The sequence below is a fragment of the Argentina silus genome (genome assembly GCF_951799395.1).
Source record: "Argentina silus genome assembly, chromosome: 5".
Lineage (NCBI taxonomy): Eukaryota > Metazoa > Chordata > Actinopteri > Argentiniformes > Argentinidae > Argentina > Argentina silus.
In genome coordinates this window covers 7,015,332-7,036,508 of record NC_139659.1, presented here as the reverse complement: position 1 = coordinate 7,036,508, position 21,177 = coordinate 7,015,332, and the positions used below count along the sequence as shown (strand labels likewise).

At 43.7% G+C, this 21,177-nt stretch overlaps 1 protein-coding gene and 1 long non-coding RNA gene across 8 annotated transcripts; both read left to right on the top strand.

Annotated features, from left to right (window-relative positions):
- The first annotated feature begins 1,334 nt into the window (after window positions 1-1,334).
- Window positions 1,335-3,169, top strand: LOC310805267. Its single transcript, XR_014554234.1, has 4 exons — window positions 1,335-1,553; window positions 1,817-1,880; window positions 2,185-2,273; window positions 2,499-3,169. It is a non-coding gene; the product is annotated as an uncharacterized lncRNA (long non-coding RNA).
- A 387-nt stretch (window positions 3,170-3,556) lies between these two features.
- sec31a (SEC31 homolog A, COPII coat complex component) lies at window positions 3,557-20,756 on the top strand. 7 transcript variants are annotated; one of them, XM_083669374.1, is made up of 29 exons: window positions 3,557-3,728; window positions 4,417-4,496; window positions 4,750-4,873; window positions 5,113-5,311; window positions 5,482-5,577; window positions 5,726-5,866; window positions 6,002-6,144; window positions 6,285-6,384; window positions 6,517-6,678; window positions 6,929-7,081; window positions 7,248-7,469; window positions 7,647-7,721; window positions 7,996-8,037; window positions 10,137-10,916; window positions 11,591-11,687; window positions 11,855-12,033; window positions 12,265-12,391; window positions 12,571-12,716; window positions 12,796-12,969; window positions 13,092-13,379; window positions 13,909-14,007; window positions 14,961-15,057; window positions 15,805-16,125; window positions 16,860-16,895; window positions 17,876-17,934; window positions 18,201-18,446; window positions 18,649-18,768; window positions 19,024-19,095; window positions 19,313-20,756. In XM_083669374.1, exons 2-29 carry the CDS (start codon window positions 4,418-4,420, stop codon window positions 19,490-19,492), a joined length of 4,557 nt encoding a protein of 1,518 aa, XP_083525500.1. In that variant the 5' UTR covers window positions 3,557-3,728; window position 4,417; the 3' UTR covers window positions 19,493-20,756. The 7 variants fall into 7 exon arrangements, with proteins under 7 accessions (XP_083525500.1, XP_083525499.1, XP_083525495.1 ...); XM_083669373.1 differs by having other exon boundaries at window positions 10,125-10,916; XM_083669369.1 differs by having other exon boundaries at window positions 9,420-10,916.
- Window positions 20,757-21,177: the final 421 nt, after the last annotated feature.

Here is a 21,177-nt window from a genome sequence, read left to right as displayed (position 1 = left end):
CAGCTGTTATTGTAACTAAGACTCCCCTGTTAAGACCAATAGCTTTATTCATAAAAAATTAGAAATTTACTGGTATTCATTTTCATGTCTGTTTCATTTCAAAGGGCTTCCAACAGACAAGCACAATCAGAACTCTGGTGCTCACATTGGTCATTTTGTGGCATAAAGGGCAGGTCAATTGCTTTTAAATGTAGTGTTCACTAAGAGAATCGGAAGACTTAAACTAAACTTCAAAGTTGTGCTCTGTTGGGCAATAGCAAAACGTTTCTGTGAAGTCTGCATATTTCAGGAAAGATGGCCTTCTTTCAGGTAATCTTTCAGGAACCATGAGACCTTGTAGAAATTCTTCTACATATACCCTCTCAAAAGTTTGCAATACCAGGCTTTTTCATAAACTCAATCTCTGTACTGAACTTATGTAAACCTGTACTGTAGTCAATTACTTGCTGCATCTCCCAACACCTCTCAAAAACCTTGTGTAGCGGCTCTGTAGTGCTCTGTTGTTTGTATTTTGGTTTGTTGATTGTATATGTTGCCCATTGCCTGTATCACTTTCTCGGTGAAATCAAGTTTGTTCTTCTCTTGTTTTTTTCTTCTTTTGTCAGGATTCATGTAAACATCTCTTTCTGTCTGGAATTATTTAATTTATCTCACATTTATCCTCATGGCTATAACACAGTATCACACAGAATTAAAGTACTTTTTAATTATTTTCAAATGTAAAGATTTATATTCCGTAAGGCGTATGTAAGATGTTGTGACTGTATATTGTAAGCAGACTACGAAGCAAATTAAATTTATACAGTTCTGTAAGAAAGAATGTCATTTTCAATTGGTGGCTATTTAATTGGTAGCTTACCTATTGCACCTGACCTAATTTAGAAGGGTCTCTTCATTGTTGTGTATGCCAGCACTGAAAACTGTCTGAAGGATGCCATTTTCAGTTTGATTATTGAATGAGGTCCATTATTCGCCTATTAGCCTATTGGACATTGTGGCAGGGGTTATGGTTCATTGATGAAATGGTCCTTCTTTTCAATTACAGAGCAACAATACATGCAAATATTATATTTTCTAATAATTCACTAAGATTGACGCTTTATTTAAAGTGCCACAAATCACTAAATAATTACTTATACACTGCTAATAGCTAATATTATGTGTTATTAATACGTTACTTCATATACTGCATAGAAAATATGATGGCAAAAAGTATGAAGCCCCGCAACAACAAAAAGTATGAAGCCACGCCTTTTATCACGTCCTTCCCGTACTGCTTTGCGGCCTATAATAAGCGCAAGTACCCATGCGCTGTTCTACATTTCCACAACTTCCAGTTGAGCGTATCGCACTGTATGTGTCTTTAGTCAATCAGACACGAGGTCGTACTGCATTTAGTTTTCATCATGACCATTACAGTTAAAAGCTCAACCCTAATGTTTTTATTCAACGTAATCACGTGAACCTGCTGCAGAATGTCTTGAAAATTGAACGACTTTTCTCTTGTTGGCGATTTGGTGGCTACAGTGGCCAGATGCCCTCCGTGTGGCTGTGTAAGTACTCTTGATTTGAATCTACCTTCCAGTAAATGGTAATATACTTGACCAAGTAGATTTCCACGTCCACTGATTTAACTTTTTTCTGCTGTTCACATCATGAATTACTGTGATTATTCACTTTCGAGATATGAGGACGCTCTAACTGCAATAACTTTGGCGTAGCTCCAGCGGCTAGCCAGCAGGCAAGGTAGTGGCGCGCACGTGGTTTACGCAGACGTAACTTGTACAATGTACAAACCTTTTTCTTTCCTTTTCAGTGTCTCGGTAAAATGTGACCAGGCGATTGGCAAATTACTGCATCCACGTCGTCCAGGTCATAAGGTACGATCTCAGGCTGCAGAGTAAATAAATGCATAACAATTTAATTTCCTCGTCCTATGATTTAAATACTTCTGCTGTTCACATCATGAACCACTGTGATTATTCATATTTTTAATATGAGGACGAATTTTGCGCGTTTTTAGCGTGACTGGTCAAAATGATTGATTTTTAAATAAATTCAGGCCTAACTTTATGCTTGCTGTCCATCACCACCTTTTTGGCTCAGAGTGGATTTGTAGGAATCTAATGAATGGGAATGAAACAAACTGAGCTGATCTAACCTTTATTTTCTACTCTATTACAGCTGAATGGGGTTGGTGGTCTGGGATCTGTGACACGGCCCTGCATTCTGGGTGTGTGAGGCTATCGTTTGATCATATTCATTTGGCCAGGGTATGGACTGTCCCAATGATTATACCAATCACTACCCATCTGACCCATTCAGTGGTTTGGGAAAGATTATTTAATTAAATGAGGGTGCAGTCTAACATAATTTGGATACTCCATTTTATATGCAGACCCTATATTTGAATAATTCCCACTCAATGACATTTTGATTGCATTACTCATAAGTCAGGGTCTCCATTCACTCTGACCATATTCTCTATTTTTCTGCAGGTCCTGCCAGATGAAATTGTGATGGGTCTCTGTTTCACAAGTGAATTGGACTGCAGAGATTGTTTCTGTGTAACCACATAACATGTGAATGTGAACTCTTATTTGTTGTGTAAATAAACAGAATACACAAAGTACAAAAAACAAGTGTAAAGATTAATGACTGATCATGTCAGAAGTGCAAGGGTGTAGATGATTGATGTTACAAGCAGGCAAAATTGTCCCCCTCAATAATAGGATTATTTTTCTGCAGGACTTTTAAAACAAGTCACTGGTTTAATTGCAGGATTTTTATTTTGAAATGCCTCCATATTGTCAGTTTTGGCAGAATTATCATACTCTGCACCAGGTGAAGTAATTGTAGGCAGCAACAAACAGTAAAAATGTGAATAAAGTCAGATGTTTGAAATGAGAAGCAAGATGTTGGGTAGTTATGGCTGTCAATAACTGTTGTACTTTAGCAGGAAGAGAGTACTTACAAATGGTTGTTTAATTGAATATATACAGATATTGTCTACACCGTTCTCAAAATAATGAGATTAGCATTTTCTAATGCAGGGCCTCTTTCTGTCAAAAAGTAAGTTTAGTTAAAGTTGTTTGCCACTATTGCTTCATCCCCTGTAAGTGCATATCATGATCCTTTGAATTTGAACAGTAGCTTGGGGAGCTGACTAGTCAACAAAAAAAATGTGCATACAAATATATTGCAGTGTGCATTGAAAAGGAGTAAAAAAATAAATAATTATAATTATAAAAAATTGTTGATGGGTTGAGTGGGTCTTTTGTGCAGAGGACAATAACTGTCTCATTCTAAATGCACTTAGTAAAGTGAATAATGCCCCCTCAAAATGTCACTAGCATTCCATTCTGAAACCCCTCCCATCGCATTGAATATATCAAGTATTGTAACTGCATCATCACAGACCTACAATTTATACAATGATCAAACATAAATGTACAGTGGTGTACGGCCTACCTAGCACAGTACAGAATGTTCAAGTCTATGTTCACCGGAAGTGCTTGGTTTTGGGGAGGAGATTATTATGCCACGTTGATGGAGACCAGTGGGGACGTGGAATTTCACTCAATCTGCAGCCGAGAGCAGTCACCCACAGATAATAAACTTTATACAATTACAAAGGGGAACTTGCACGAGTGAACAAGTTGTTGTCGTCGTGTCACCAGTTTGTATATGTGTGTGTACATATTATAAGAAGGAATACAACTGGGAAGGTAAGCACTTTTGGATTAGCATGCAATGTGTGAGTGACCCTCTTGTATTTTGTTTAGCTTCCTAGCCATTTAGCAATTGGTAGCTATCTTGCCCTGTCTATGTTATTGTACTAGCGAGCTAGTAGCTAGTTATAATTCATTGATGGTGTTAAAAGCATGAAGTTGTTCTTTGCCTTTGATTTGGATGTCAAGTTAAAGTCATAGCATAGAGGCAATATTTTTTGCAAACTGCGTGCCGTGTTATAACTGGTCAGCTAGTTTGGATCACAAACAACAAACAATTGTCTGTATCCATCTTATTTATATTGAATGAAAAGTTATGATTGTATGACTTGCTTATCTTTGACAAAGTCAATAATTAAATAATCGTATGGTGATGACATGAAGTTCATTCAAAATGTCTGTCGTTTCGCTTCAACACACCTTTGCCCTCTCTTTATGCCTGTCATGCTCGCTTACCTTGTTCTGTATTTGTGCATCTCATCTGTTGTTACAGTTGTCAGCCAGGGGTTGCACATGCAATCAGTACTGTAGAAGGGTTGATTACATTGCATGACAAGCTGTCCCTTTAGTCACGTTTCCAGATGGTAGCAGATGAAGGAGAGGAGATTAGGACTATGGTTGTGCACTCTTCTCTTTTGGGGTATTCTATAATGTGGACATTTGGTTTATGTGTCTTCCCCATCAGGATGAAGCTTAAAGAGATCAACCGCACAGCCATCCAGAGCTGGAGCCCTGCACAGCACCACCCAGTCTACCTGGCAGCAGGTAGTCTTCCTGTCATATACACTTCACTGAGTCTCTCTGACATGGAGCTGACTTGTTGACAGCTTTGCACGCAGATCAGGTTACACTTTTTTATGGGAGTTGTGTTATGGAGGTGTGCTGCAAGTCTCATCTCATTTCAGATGTGGAAATTAAGGTCTGATATATTTAATCAGTTTTTTGTCATATAGACTACAATCATTTCCTTCAGCCTACTTGTGCTGGTGTTGATGTGCTCCCTCGTGTCTTACTCCAGGTACGTCAGCCCAGCAGCTGGATGCCACCTTTAGCACCAATGCTTCTCTGGAGATCTTTGAGCTGGACCTGGCAGAGCCTTCGCTGGAAATGAAGTCCTGTGGCACATTCTCCTCCTCTCACAGGTACTGCATAGGAGGGGTGACATCAACAGACCATCTTCAAGTAGCATATTATTTTTAAATCCCATTTTTAAATGGAATAGATTAGAGCACAGGACTAGACTGATAAAAAAAATACAATCAGAGGCAGAGTACCTTCAAAAGAATATATGCTAACGCACACCTGTGCGTGTCACAAGCCATGGAAAGATTGAAAACACATTGAGATCTTCTCACAGTTTAGTGCTCCTTTCTTTTCCTAGATACCACAAACTGGTGTGGGGTCCCCATGGGATGGATGCAGAAGGTCTGCCCTCTGGAGTCCTGATTGCAGGGGGTGAGAACGGTGATGTCATCCTGTACGACCCTGCTAAGATCATTGCTGGGGACAGTGATGTGGTCATCGCTCAAAGTAACAAACACTCAGGACCAGTGAGAGCCCTGGACGTCAACTCATTTCAGGTATGCACTTACTATTCACTGAGATTTTCTTTACTTAAGACTCATTTTGTTTCCAATGGCTCTTCTGCAAGAGAAGAAGTTCCTGCACACTGCTCACTTGCTTACATGTTGGTCCTCCAACCTTCATTGACCAACCCTTTTCAATTAACCTGTTACCTTTTCTTCCACAGACAAACCTGGTTGCTTCAGGTGGGAATGAATCAGAGATCTACATTTGGGATTTGAATAACTTTGGCTCCCCAATGACACCAGGACCTAAAACTCAGGTATGAAGATCTGTCCACTTTAGACTATAATTGCGAACTTGCTAAGGTATTCACTCTGAAAGAAGTCATATGGGTCTGGAGAGAACCTAATCCACACTTTGTTTTTATTTACTGTTTGTTGTTTATCATCTGGCATGTGTTTGGGCAGCCTCTGGAGGACATCAGCTGTGTAGCGTGGAACAGACAGGTCCAACACATCCTGGCCTCTGCCAGCCCCAGTGGCCGAGCCTCCGTCTGGGACCTCCGCAAGAATGACCTCATCATCAAAGTCAGCGACCACAGCAACAGGGTATGTGTGTCTACATGTCTACCGTTAACCCCATTGACTTATGTCATGTACTGTGGGGCTGCAACTCTTTCTGCACTGTCTGCACTGATTATCAGGAGACAAAGCGGTTAACAGTGTCTGTGTGTGTGTATTTAGATGCATTGCTCAGGGCTGGCATGGAATCCAGAAGTGGCCACTCAGTTGGTGTTGGCTTCTGAGGATGACCGGATGCCTGTGATCCAGATGTGGGATCTGCGCTTTGCCACCTCCCCTCTCAAGGTCCTGGAAAACCACACAAGGTACACATTTTGTGTATTTGTTTGCAGCCGGCAAGGTATAAGCTGTCAACACCTTATTTGTATAGAGGAGACAGGCAGGCATTGATATGACTTATGTAATATGACTGTTGATCCATAAATTGCCTGAATTGTGTGTTCAGGGGTGTCCTAGCCATTGCCTGGAGTTTAGCTGACCCTGAGCTGCTTCTGAGCTGTGGGAAGGACAACAGGATCCTGTGCTGGAACCCCAACACTGCTGAGGTGAGTGTGTGGCTCCCACACAGTTTGTTAATGTAAGAAACCCCATTAGGATGTGTATAACATCCTAATACAATAACCCTTTATTAATAATGTTACCTGGCTGTTCTGATAGATTTGTTGTTTTTTCGCCAGGTGCTGTATGAGCTGCCCACCAGTACCCAGTGGTGCTTTGACATCCAGTGGTGTCCCAGAAACCCTGCTGTGCTTTCTGCTGCAGCCTTTGACGGCCACATCAGCATCTACTCCATTATGGGAGGCAGCAACCAGGCCCAGAGCCAGCAACAGGTTGACCAGGTGGGTACAGTCCTCCATCTTGGCACCAAATGTCCCATGAGAATATCATTCTAATTACCATCATAGATCATGGTCTATTGGCAGCTTTGTTTAGGAGCATTCACAAATGAGAAATGGCTCTGGTTCATTTGTCTACATAGTTCATTTTCAACATCTGATGATCGATAATGCAGCTTTGCCCGCATGTGAGTTTTGCAGTCGCCATATGCATCCAGTCTGAGTGTGTTTGGGGCATGGATCTGTGTTCCAGATCAGCACCTCGTTTGGGAACATGGATCCCTTTGGGATGGGCCAGACACTGCCCCCCCTGCAACTGCCCCAGACCACAGCCCTCCCAACCACTGTCACCCCCCTGAAGAAGCCACCCAAGTGGATACGCAGACCTGTGGGGGCCTCTTTCGCTGTGAGTTATATTCTTTAGTTGTTTTCGTGTATTTTCCCAGGTATGTTGATTGAGAACAAACAAGTTGTTCCTGTCTTCACATCTCTCCTCAGGCATTTGCTTCATGCAAGAAAAGACAGGGAACCAGTCTTATTGGTTGTTCCTTTCTCTCTCTCTTGATATTCAGTTCGGTGGGAAGCTGGTCTCCTTGGAGAACATTAAACCCAGCCCTCAGCAGCCAACAGCTCACGTGGTTCACGTCAGTCAGGTTGTCACAGAGACGGCCTTCCTGAAGCGCTCCGACCAGCTGCAGACAACACTGAGTTCAGGGAACTTTGTGGACTTCTGCCAGGCTAAGATAGATGCAGCCCACAATGAGTTTGAGAGGACTGTCTGGTCTTTCCTAAAGGTGAGAACTTGTTATGCTGAAACAAGGCAATACACACAATAAAAATGCACTGGTGCTGGGAAAATCAACCAAGGGATGGGAACAGAAAGATACCTACACATAGTATTGCAGATTTAGTTGTCTTTAGTTGTTTTCATATATGCTTTTGTTGCAAATAACAAATCTTTGTGTTCTCAGGTGAACTTTGAGAATGATGCTCGTGGTAAATACTTAGAACTTCTGGGATACAAGAAGGAGGAACTAGCATTGAAGGTGAGATGAACAATCCGTATTTCATGTAATTTCTTTGTAGCCAAATAATACACATAAGAATTCTATATATATATATATTATAATAATAATACATAATGGAAAGTAAATCAAATGTCATTATCAAATGTGTTTAATTGCAGTTCACTTGGTTGTAGGTTTCACAGAAAAGTGTTTCTGAAATGGCCTCACGTCTGTTGGCTTTATGCCTGGCCTTTCTCATCCCAATGTGGTAAGCCATTGTGACAGCAAAACGCTGCTTTTTGTTTGTTTTCAGATTGCAGCAGCACTAGAAGGGGAAGCCATTCAGCCCGAGGAGGTAAGACTGACCTGTGTTAGCTCTGCAGTCTGTTCTACACTGGCATGTTGACAAATATAAGAAGCTCTTTTCAAATACATATTAACATGGCAATATGAGATGTTGTTCAGCTTCTGACAGTGTTTATTTTCTGGCTAAGTGTTTTCTTTTCTTTATGGTTTAGAACAAGGAATGCATGTGTGTCAGGGGAGGCTGCTGGAGGTAGAAATCAGAGGAGGGGCTCATTGTAATGCATGGAATGGAATGAGGAATGGTATCAATTACCCGAATTGAGTAAATGAATAAAAGGCCAGTTGTAGCACCAGACCCACTGCAGATTGTCTGGTCAGAACAGATAGAGAGAGAAACAAGGTTGAACTAGGGGGTAGTTCTGTTGAGAGGGCTGGCCTTTTTAACTGATAGTGTGGTGGGTGGTGTCAGATGAAGATGTTTTCTTTGCTCATTCTTTGGTGTGAGAGAGAGTAGACATGGTCTTATGTGTTGTATAATACAGGAACTAGTGAGGGTACAGGAAGTGTTCCAAGAGGCCTCTCTCTCAATTGTTGTACTACCGTTTCTTTTTGAAATTACACAGTGGAAATGGAACTGGGAAGTGTTGTTTCTTAGTCATGCACTTCATGGTCGTTCAAGGACTTCATGGTCGTAGTTAAATTTTCCATGCAAGTCAATTTGATAAATAACTTTACACATGAGCTGTCTTGTATTACATTACTTTACTTTGATCTTTTTATTCCTTCATATTTCTATAATGAAATCATTCATAGTGTGTGGTATGATTCCTTCATTTCATAACTTGGGCTCAAAGATAACTAATCTAATATGTTGATCAAGACAATCATGACATTGGGTTTCCAGAGGTGGTCCTAAAAAGATGCGTCTCTCATTACTAGAATTGCAGACACTGAGAATGTAACCGGTCATTCTGTCATACAGGCTCTGTGGTCCTCCTACAGTACACATATTGTAAGATTTACTCAATGACTTTTGACAACAGTCCAATTCATAAAATCACTGAGCATTGACAGTATTGATTATTAAAAAAAAAAAATTAAAGATGAATAATGAACATATATATAGAAAGAAATGAGAATGTATCTTATACATTGTATATATTAACAAATTCCAAGAGGCACTTGTACATAGGACCACCACTGTGACGGCAGGTACATTTGGAATGCCAGAGGATTAGATACAATCCTTTGTCACTTCAAGGAATTTTAAGCCTGGTCATTAACTTCTATTCTCCTGTCTTTCTATATACTGTAAATATCCAGTGATTCTGATGATTATTTACACTGCCAGTCTAATGCTGCTCTTCTGCTGAATTCTGTGTGTGAATCTGGCCTCTTCCCTTTCCCTGATGTGCGCATGTGTGTGCGCAGCCCACTCCTGCTCCCGCTCCTGCTCCCGCTCCCACCTCTGAACCTGAGCCAGAACCTGAACCTGAACCTGAACCTAGTCCTACTCCTGAGCTCAGCACTACTCCCGCTCCTGCCTTTGCTCCTGCTCCCACCTCTGAACCTCAGCCAGAACCTGAACCTGAACCTAGTCCTGCTCCTGAGCTCAGCTCTACTCCGGCTCTTGCCTTTGCTCCTGCTCCCACCTCTGAACCTCAGCCAGAACCTGAACCTGAACCTAGTCCTGCTCCTGAGCTCAGCTCTACTCCGGCTCTTGCCTTTGCTCCTGCTCCCACCTCTGAACCTCAGCCAGAGCCTGAACCTGAACCCAATCATGCTCCTGAGCTTATCGCTACCCCACCAATAGAGCACGATCCCCTTGTGCCTGAGCCTGCCGCCGAGCTCGCCCCCGAACCTCCGCTTCAGCCCAGTCTCCAGCTCCAACCAGAGCTTGAGCTCTCGCCCTCTGGTGACCTCCCACCCTCTGGTGACCTCCCACCCTCTGGTGACATCCCAGCTCTCACTGATCCTGTGGTTGACCCTCAATATGCCCCAATGCTTGACCTCAATGCTGAACCTGAGTTGGCCCCTGTTACCCTGTCTGAATCCCAGTGTGACCCCAGCATGAATGGCCTAGCCGATCTGCAACTTGTAGCTGAGTTTGATCCTGTTCCTCCTGTGAACTTGCAGCCTGTGTCTCAGTTTGACCAGATCGACTTACGGCTTGTATCTGAATTTGACCAGTTTGATGGAGCACCTCCTGTTGAACCACTTCAACCTGTACCTGAGTTTGACCTCACAAACTCATTCAACCTAGAGCCAGTGGCCGACTTTGTCCCTACATCCTCACTTGATCTGCAGCCAGTACCAGAACTGGACTTTGCTCCTCCAGTCAACGTGCAGCCTCTAGTGGATGCCGGCTTCTTTCCTCCTGCTGATCTCCCGCCCGAAGCAGCCTTTGACCTCATAGCTGCCGCAAACCTACAGCCAGCAGCCGAACTGGACCTCACACCCGTGGCACCAGAACTGGACCTCACACTAGTGGCGCCAGAACTGGACCTCGCACCCGTGGCACCAGAACTGGACCTCGCACCGGTGGCACCAGAACTGGACCTCGCACCGGTGGCACCAGAACTGGACCTCGCACCGGTGGCACCAGAACTGGACCTCGCACCGGCGGCACCAGAACTGGACCTCGCACCGGCGGCACCAGAACTGGACCTCGCACCCGCGGCGCCAGAATTGGACCTCGCACCCGCGGCGCCAGAATTGGACCTCGCACCCGCGGCGCCAGAATTGGACCTCGCACCTGCGCCAGAACTAGACCTCATACCTACCCCACAGTCTGATGTCATAGCAGCGGTGGAACCAGAGGATGTGTCTGAGGCTCCAGTAGATGTGAGCCCTGAGGCTGGGGATGTCCAGACAGAGCCCAGTGTTGATGAGGCACCCCCCGAGGAGGAAGAGATCCTTCTGGAGGAGGTACCCTCCCCCTCCCTTTTGAACCCCCCTTCCTCAGTCCACGCCCAGAGAGTGTAGCCCCCACATCTTGAGCTAATGAAACGATATGTACAATACGAAATGATTGTTTATTTTACATAGAAATGAATTAGAGTTTTGTCTGACAGAGCATCATTGCTCCTAAAATTACTGTTCAATGTTCACATTATGTATTCTACATTTCTACAATTAACAAACTTAATAATCCCAACTTCCCTCTCTCTCTGGGGTAGACTAGACTCGTACCTGTTTGTTTGTTTGAGTTGTTTTTCTTGTGTGCACAGTAAGTAGGCTTTCATGTAACAATAGATTTACTTGTAGCAGCAATGGGATGCTACAAAAATGTTATTTTTTTTAAAGCTCAATGTAAAGGTAGCCTTTGAGTGTATTGTGTAAAAGCTGTGATGTTTGAATTGTAAACATGGATGTCAATGGTTACACAACCCTCTGCTCAGCAGAGAACCAAAGGTCTAGTGGCTTCCTCTCCTTCCCTTTGACTGCCAGGTGACAGTAAAAGCCTGGCAAACCTTCATATTGGGTTTAATTCGTAGAGAAGATGGAAGGGGAGGAGACCAGGAGCTGAGGCCACTGTAGACAATTGAGATGCACCGTGTATCATGAGATGTCATTAGTAAAGTCCCTCTGTGGTCTCTCAGGAGGTGACAACTTCAATGGAGGAAGAGATCAGCCCTCCTCAGCAGGCCCCAGCCCCAACCCCAGCCAAGGAGGGCATCAACCTCCGCCTCAGTCAAGGCAAGGACTAGCATTTGCTCTAACTTTAGTTTGGTAGTTAGTAGGGCCTACCAGGTAGGCTATTGAGATTTAATCACAAAATGTCTTGCTTACCTAGGACTGTGTTCTCAGTCATGAGTCATTGGCTACTCTTTGGTTTGACAGATTTTGTTATTGGTTGTCTGTAGATGTGGATGGACTCATCACCCAAGCTTTGCTGACTGGGGACTTTGAGGGAGCGGTGGAACTCTGTCTCCATGACAACCGCATGGCTGACAGCATCATCCTGGCTATTGCGGGAGGGGTGGAGCTTCTGGAGAAAACCCAGAGGAAGTACTTCGCCAAGACACACAGCAACATCACCAAGGTAACACTTTGAATACATGAAAGACACAACTACACTTGTAAAATATGAACCCTTTTCTTTTTACAAAATAGACATTTACAAATTTAAAAAGTTATTGTTATAGAACATCTGGAGTATAGTTGGAGAAATATTTATATCTACAGTATGGCTATGCTGAACTGATTTGTTGTGAGTGGAATTCAAGTGGGAGGTGATTAGTGATGAGGTTGTTGATGACCTTTCCTCGTCCAGCTGATCAGTGCAGTGGTGATGAAGGACTGGCGTGACGTGCTGCAGACATGTGACCTGCAGAACTGGAAGGAGGCTCTTGCTGCTGTCATGACATACGCACAGCCTGATGAGTTCTCCTCTTTCTGTGGTCAGAACACTCAACTGTATCTCTGCTTCCCTTTCTTGCTCTCTATCCCCCTCTTTCGCTCTGTTTACCCATTAGCCTCATTCTATCTTTCCTCTTTTTTGAAAGCGGTATAGTTTCAGATTCTCTCTTAACTGTTGGGAGTGTGGTGTTAAACAGTTACTTTTCTGTGTGTTCCTCAGACCTGCTGGGCAGCAGGCTGGAGGCTGCAGAGGATGGCCGACTGCAGGCCCAGGCCTGCCTGTGTTTCATCTGTGCCGGCAACGTGGAGAAACTGGTATCCTGCTGGACCAGAGCACAGAACTGCCACCGTCCACTCTCTCTGCAGGTGTGTGTGCGCTCGCACCTCTGTCAGTGTTTCTGTTTATTTGAGTTTGACTGACTGACTGCCTGTGTGTGTTTGTTAGGACCTTGTGGAGAAGGTTGTGGTATTGCGTGGGGCCGTACAGCAGAGTCAGGGGTCCGCTCCCTCCGCTGTGGGGGTCTTACTGGGGGAGAAGATGAGTCAGTATGCCAGCCTGCTGGCTTCCCAGGGCAGCCTCTCCACTGCCATCGCTTACCTGCCCCAAAACACCAACCAGGTAAGTAACCTACCCACTCTGCTTTATTCTACCTCAGATCACTTTGTATTTTTATTTTTAATGATACCACTCTACTGTCTACTCTACTTCTATCTAATTACGTATATTCTCTCCACCTCCAGGTTGCTGTGCAGCAGCTTCGTGATCGTCTCAGTCAGGCTCTGGGGCAGCAGGCTCCAGCTCCTGCTCCAGCTCCTGCTCCTGCTCCTGCTCCAGCTCCTGCCCCAGCTCCAGCCCAGAGTGCCCAGCCCCCTGCCCCTCAGCCGACTGCAGCCCTACCCAGGCAGCACTTCACCCCAGGGCAGCCTCCTCAGATGCCCCAGCCTACTCCTGCCCCAGTGCGCGCTCCTGTGCCTGTCGCTGCCCCTGCACCTGTCGCTGCCCCTGTCCAACCTCAGTATTACCAGCCGGTAGGTGCCTCACACACAGCCACTGTGAGGGTTATCTCTAATCCCAAAATGGTTTATCATTCTCTCCCATTACATAGTACCTCTGTTAGAAAGACTTAAATTGAGGCCGTCTAGAAAAGTACCTAAAATGGCCTCCTCCTCCTTCATCTTCAATGATCTGAAAACACAGAATAGAAATGTGAATTGCTTATCACTATATTGGTTTCTGCTGTAACCAGGGTTTGAATTCCATGTTGACTCTCAAGAGTTCGCCAGAAATAGTGGGCTGGTACAATGTTAATATTTTCAACGCTTTACTCCTAAAGCTTCTTGTTGAGCACATGTTGGTATTGTCATCACTAAATGAGGGCACCCTGCTTTGTGATGGGACTCAGTGCCTGCGTCCCCCGGGTATCTTTGACATTTTGAACCCTGGTTCAGGTGTTTCCTCATCTTTTAGCCAGTGACCCTGCTGTTGGGTGGTGGTTTGTGTTGTGGTTCCCCATTGTGTGGCCTTCATCATCGGTGTGTCTCTGTGTATGTGCTCCAGGTGAGGTCTGCCTCTACGGTCACCTCCTGGAGTAATCAAACCCCCACAGCCTTCCCCAGTCTCCCTCCTCCTCCACTAGGCCCAGCCTCAGACCAGCAGGTACACTGATGCCCCTTCCCATGGCTCTGCCCTCCCCTCACACACACAAAGACATACCCCACACACACTGATTTGTACTATACCAGAAACGGTGCTGAGTTGCATAACTGCTTTTCACAGGAACTTCCAAGGGTCTCTGATTATTGTTTACAGGTGTGACTCTGATGATTTATTATTATCTCTGCCTATTCTGCTGCTTACTAAATGCCCAGATCTAACACAGTTTTCATTCTTTTTGCACTTTAATTGTTATAACAGCGCTTAGTTTTGTTATTAATGCCATGGGATCTCCTCTCCTTAATTTTTTTCACATAATTAATGTCAAAACATGTTTACATTTCTGTGTCTGTCCCCTGATAAATACATGTATGTCCTCATATACAGCTAAACTGCATGATCAGAAAACAAACCAATTAAACCAATCAACTATGGGGATTAATATTTTACTTAGGGCTGCTCTTGAATATTGGGGTTCTTTTATGGGATTAATACCTCACTATAACAAGATTCAGGTAGTATGCAACAAAGCACAGGGTCACAACCCCCCCCCCCCCGATTGACCTGCTGGCTGGTGCATCAGTCCCCTTAGCATCCCCTTAGACTCTGTAGCATGCATGCCCCCTGGCCTGTAATGCAACCCACCCTCCAGCTGCCCCTGTTCCTGGCACCCCACCCTGGATGCATGGTGTACCCTCCAACCTCTAACCTTTGACATGTCTGTTTGTTGAATGTGTTTTACCTGTTATGCTCTTGTCTCCCTGTTTGACCTGTGCATGTTACAGTATGTTCCACCTCCATTGCACTTGTCTTGTTTGTGAAGGACAATGACAACTTGCATATTGCACTAATAGCTGAGGTCATACTATGGCGTACAACTCTGGATTGGAAGGCAGCTCTGTGTGATAATGACTCTGAGTCTCAGAGCTCATCACCTGTCCTGTCTGTCATTGCAGGCAGAGCCAGCAATGTTTGGGATGCAGGCCCCTGGAACTGCTGCCCCCCCCCCAGCCTCGGCAGCTCCTCAATACATGTACTCCCAACAGTACCAGCGTAAGTGTTTGAAACCTCAGCCTAGGGAGCCAACCCCTGGTCCTGGTCGTGAAGAGCTGCAGGGTTTGCCTGTCTTTATTCTAGCCCTGCATTTGATTTGCCACATTAGCAGGAACACAATTCAGCGCAGTTCTTCAGAACCAGGGTTGGTGACTACTGCAAAAGGGTTCTCTTTTTCTGGTTGTTGCAGATAGAAAATGGTACACTTCTATACATCTATATGTGTCACTGCCATCTAGAGGTTTAGAGTGTACCCAAATAGCTTGAAAGCCAAGGGTGTTTTCAATAGCTGCCCTGATTTGGGTATGCAGTTGCAACACCATATCTTTGATTCCATCAAACATTTTTCTATTTTCCTGTTTTTCTGTTCTCTCTTTGGAATGTTAATTGCTAATTTTCTCAACCTTCTGTAGTGATGTGATGTTTCTAAATCTGAAATGATCACACTAGTACATCTGAGAATGACAATGTTTGCTTGTACATCACTACAACACTAATGCATGGCATACCACCTGAAAGAGGATTATGTTTGTCTGATAGTCTATTCAAGTTAATAGACTATGACAAAAGTTGGAATTCAGACTGTGTGGAAGCATTTGTTTGGCATGTACAGTGCTATATTAGTCTACTAGAGAAAAATGTCACTATTCCTTACTTTATATTTGAATGCATGTTGAAGTTACTGTTTTTACAGTCTGCATCACAAACCTCTCACTAACAGCATCTGTTCTCTCTTGTGAACCCCAGCTTACTCCCAGGTCAACCAGTATTCACCTGGAGCTGGCAGGCCATCTATCTATCAGCCTCTCCAATACACTCCTGCTCCTCCTCCTCCCTCCTCCTCCTCTGCTCCACCCCCAGGCTTTCTGTCTCAGTACATGCAGCCTGTTCCCTCTCAACCGGGCCCTCAACTCTACCCTGGACCATCCTCCTCTCTTCCTCCTCTTTCTCCCACTGCCTCTTCATCCTTCTCTCCTCCACCTCTATCCTCTGGAATGTCTTTTCAACATGGCGGGCCGGGATCGCCTGTTTCCTACATGCCGCCTCCTCCACCAACTGGAACCTCAGGTACACAGCCTGATCCTGCCCCTGACCAGGTCCCAGCCTCTCAGAGAACAGGGCAACTGCTACCACCCTCAATCCCCACCCACCTTTCATCTTGATGGACAGCATTGATGCAAATGTTGAAAATTAGAGAAGGTTGTGTTTTTAGTCTCTAAATTCAATCCAAAGCAAAGGCGCATTTTTTGTTTAACAGTTGACAGGAGTAAAAGTAGATGAAAGTTATATGGCAGAAGTCCCACGTAGCCCCATTTGAGGGCTAGATGGCACCATCGTCAGATAACTTTCACCTGCTGTATTCAGGCCATTCAAGTCTGTGAACTCCACATGGAAGCGTGCCTGAGACCGAGTAAGTGTCAGGAAGCAGCTGTCAATAGTGGCCAACATAAATTAAGGTTAGGGGAGAACCCAGGGTGACTGTGTGTCATCTGCTTACAGTGTGTAATACAGTAAAGCCAGGGCAGCCATCTGACGTTAAACAACTGCTGCTGTTGCCTGCTTCCCCTCTCTCGCCTCTCTCACTGATGATCTGGCATTTCTTAGCACACAGTCAACAATGTAGTGGTTACCTATTAACATGTTCTTCCCTGTCCTTTTAAGTAAACTTAACTGAGAGATGTTGTTAATGCCAGACGCTCTAAGAGGGTCTGAACATGACTAACTCTTACCATATTCTGTTCTCACATTGACCCTGTTGGTTCTGGGAAATGTCTCGATTTGTGCTGTAATCTTGTTCACAGGGGGACATAATCCAGACACTACCTGTTTTCTGGAAGGTGAATTAAAATAGACAGCTTAGCTCCGCTATTCCATACAATTACTGAACAGAAATTATCATCGCCAGCCTGACCAGAGCACATAATCAATTTTCATTGAAAACATTAAAGCTCATTGCTAATGTCCTCCAAGCTGAACAACATATTACTCTATATTTTGGATTCTAATTGAATGCTCAATCAAAGAAGCAGCTATTTGAATGACAGAAATTCAAACCAGCACAATTACAAGAGAGATGCCTTTTTGTAAACTGAAAATGTCCTGATGTTGTTGGTAGGAAAATAAACATTAGTACGGAGGTTGACCCAGATTTGTTGTCGGCAGGAGCGAGCAATCATTTTGGTGCCTTAGTGGGATAAGGGCTTTGCATGGCTATCTAGGGCAGTCATTACCCTGATGAAAATGGCAGACAGGGATCATGATTATATTTTGGGATGAGGCTATGTTCAAATGCTAACAGATTTAGCCCAAGTTGCCTACATTTTGCTTATTCTTTGCTTTCGCATCTATTCAAGCTTAGTACCTTTTGAAACAAATGTTATATTTGTAACCGTGGATTGTGATTGTTGCTGTGTTAGGTTGATTCAAGTCGGTGCAATGATTATATTCATGGGATATTAATTCAGAGACATGCTGCCCAACGATGATTTTATAAAACATTCATAGAGCAAATATCCCAATATGCATCAATAAAAGCTTTCCCACCTAGTTTAATTTGCTCCAAACATTTACAATTTGCTTTCTGTCATATTCGAATGATCAGTATCCTGTTCTCCTTACCACTAAAATAAACCACCTCATGCCGGCTTGTGAAAATAAACAGCATTCCTATGGGTAGCTAGAAGAAGCCTGTGTGCCAGTCTGTTTCTGCCCTAGCCAATTAGTTGTTGTCTTGCCTAACGAGATGGTAAGAAAACTGTGTAGCATTGTTAGGGATAGAGACGGACGAGTGATGCTAATTCTCCTTACTTCTCCACAGGACCTCAGAACGGCTGGAATGACCCTCCTACCTTGAGCAGAGTGCCAAAGAAGAAGAAGGTGAGTCAGCCTGCTCTCTCAGGTTCCCTCCCTCCCTGTTGGTCATGTTATTAAACTGCTCTCAGGGTTGGTGCATCTTCTTTTCATTACGGGACATGTCTCATTAATGGGACTTGTCATTTGCTGGCAACAAACATAGAGCAACAATACACGCTGAAGAGACAAGCAAAAGAAAGGACCAAAATTGTGTGAATCTGTTAAATTGAAAGTAGAAAAAAAACCCAAATGTGTATATATCAATATTTATTTCCATCTTCCCTCCCCAGGTACCAGAGAACTACACTCCTCCTGCCCCCATCACTGCCCCGATCATGGCTCCTCTGGGTGTAGATCCCCAGACCCAGCAGATCCCCTCCATGCCCCCCCAGTCCATGGGCCAAGGGCAGCCTGGGGTTCAGGCACCCTACTCAGTCATGCAGCAGCAGCCCCTCTCCCACCCACCCATGAACCCAGCCATGCCCAAAACCAGTGTGGAGGGGGCACCCGGAGCCCCCATTGGAGATATCATACAGGTACTACTTGTTTTATTTCACGTGTTTCAATTGTTGTCAAGATTTTCCTTATGTAGTTGTATCCACCCATGAGAGAATCTTCTTTTTTCCAAGGGTATCCCAAGACAACTGAAACACTACAATTACTGACATGCAATTGCTATATTGGTATTGCTATAGCCACACTCACTCATTATGTTGTTATTGTGTGTAAACCGTCTAGCCCATGATGTCCATCCCTGCTGAGAAGATCACCAAGAAGCCCATCCCAGAGGAACACCAGGTCCTGAAGACCACGTTTGAAGGTCTCATCCAGAAGTGCTTGGCTGCAGCCCAGGACCCTGTGAGTTTAGCCTCAAGTCAAACAACTGGTGTTCTCAAACCATATCCATATTCTATCAATTTCTACATTTTTAGATGTTACTTATTTGTGCAAAGTAAAACATCATGAATTTACTTGCACCTCAAGCCATACTATCAGTAGGAAATTGTTCAATAAGTTAACGCACAATAGCGACTCACTACATTCATGAATATTCCCTCCCTGTAAGAAGGCTGTTGATATGAGTCTCTCATTGTACTTCTCTCTCCCCTACAGCAAACCAAGAGGAAGCTTGATGATGCTAACAAACGCCTGGAGGCCCTGTACGACAAGCTAAGAGAGCAGACGGTGAGTCTCTCTCCATTCTCTGAGGTCTTGGGAACCTGGTGACCATCCATGCCATGGTCCCCTCCATGTATTGGGAGGTAGAGGCCAGCTCAAGAGAGCACTGAGATAAACAGAATGCACACCTGCTGTGTGTAGAAATTTTAAAATACTAAATTTAGACTTTAAGACACTCCATTTACATCACTCTTTCTCTCTCTCTCTCTCTCTCTTTCTCCAGCTCTCCCCGGCAATCATAGGAGGACTGCACAACATGGTGAGGAGCATCGAGTCTCGATCCTACATGGAAAGCCTCAACATCCACACCCACATAGTCAGCCACAGCAACTTCAGTGAGACCTCAGCCTTTATGCCTGTATTGAAGGTGGTGCTGACACAAGCCAACAAACTAGGAGTCTGAGTGGGAAGATAGCCTCATCCACCCCGAGAATGAGGAGAAGGTTTAGACAGAGATAATGTCACACATGAGTCTAGGATGTACACATGGGAGCCAAGTGTTTCAGTTGTTTTCCATTTGGCTCCAGTGCAGATATACTTCCTGTTGAGTCTTGACAGACTGTACGATATCACTGTCTAATCCTTCTTCATGGCATTCTCGCTCAGAGTTTCTCCAAACAACTCAAACACAAGCCAAGCCATTAGTATCACTACAGTCAGTAACGCAATGTGGTACATTGGACCAAGATGTATTGTTATTGCCAGTCTTGTCATTTTTACTGGGATGTGTCAGTTTTAGGATCATGTCTTATGTTGGTTTTTAGTCTGTTTTTTTGTGATTTTAGTTTTTGTTCATTTATTTTCAGTGTAATCATGGTGTTCAGACAGAGCAGAGTGCAATGGGGTTGTGCCCCTTATAAATGGAGACTGTACATTTTAAAAGGAATGCACGCTTTAGATGGAAGATTTAAGTCATCGTCAAACTGTTTAATTGAGTTATCATTCATGTCAAGTTTAATGAGAGGGTACTGGATTTTAATAATGGCCATCATGCCATCAGTGTTTCACGCAATTTTATTTTTAATCTTTTTATTTCTTGTCTTCATGATTTGGGCTGTAATTTGAGCAGTCCACCCGTCTCTCTCTTTATGTTGTTTAAACAAGAGAGAGGCTCTTTGTTTTAGATCGACAACATGCAATATTTTCAATAAATAGTATTTATTTAAAACATGCTGCTTCATTGTTTCAATATCAGTTGCTTTGTGATATTAAAAAACGTATTAGTGACTACTTAGTTCTAGCAAAGGGCAGAGATTACCTTTTTAATAGACTGATCATGCCTTTCAATTACACATACTGACTATATCAGGAGTCACCACTGGACAGTGATTTCCAAAGCCATCTACTAAACTGAAATTGACATAAGTAACATACTTTGCCTTAAAAATACTCTTGGGAGGTTAGCTTTAACAGTGAGGGAATGGGAGTTTGTTCAAATGGAGAATTAAATGTTTATGTGTGACTATAGATTCATGTTAAGCCCTGATACAGTGAAGTCATTGAGGGAGTTTTTAGTATTGTGATTTTTTTTATGTTCTTATGCATTTACAAATAAGAAATGGTCCTTAGCTTTTTATAACTTGTCTGCCAGCTAATATGTACTGTAACTAGGTTTATGTATGTACAGTATGTATATTGTAAACTTCAAGAGAAAATAAATGCTTAAATGAATGCTTTACTCTTTTCACAGACGTTGACTATTTTACCATTGCAAATTACTGTAAACACTGTACTCAGGTGGGATCATTGCAGTTGCATGCAAAGCAACACCAAACACGCAAGCTAGTATGTAGTATCATTGCGTGAACATCAAAGACCCAATTCCAGATTCCAAATGTATTTTCATAGAGCAGCTTTCTGGACCTTTCCTCTGAATCTTACTCTTAATCAGGACTACTTGAACTGCGACACGCTATTGGCTGCGCCACTGCAGGTCCCTGCTCGAGACTGTAGGGGGTTCCTCATCAGTGCGTGTGTCTGTGACAGGCGAGAGATGCTGCTCGCTGGAAATTGATGGATTTTACCCTCATCATCTAACTTAACAATTTTCAGACAGGTTTTTCCATTGTAGTGTAGTCAGGTTGGTCA

Bases quoted from the DNA above. Each gene is read 5' to 3' on its own strand.
- sec31a (XM_083669369.1), top strand. From the start codon at position 4,418: ATGAAGCTTAAAGAGATCAACCGCACAGCCATCCAGAGCTGGAGCCCT. The intron at 17,935-18,200 runs GTGAGTCAGCCT...TTCCCTCCCCAG, and splicing joins GAGTGCCAAAGAAGAAGAAG to GTACCAGAGAACTACACTCC. The intron at 18,447-18,648 runs GTACTACTTGTT...TAAACCGTCTAG, and splicing joins CCATTGGAGATATCATACAG to CCCATGATGTCCATCCCTGC.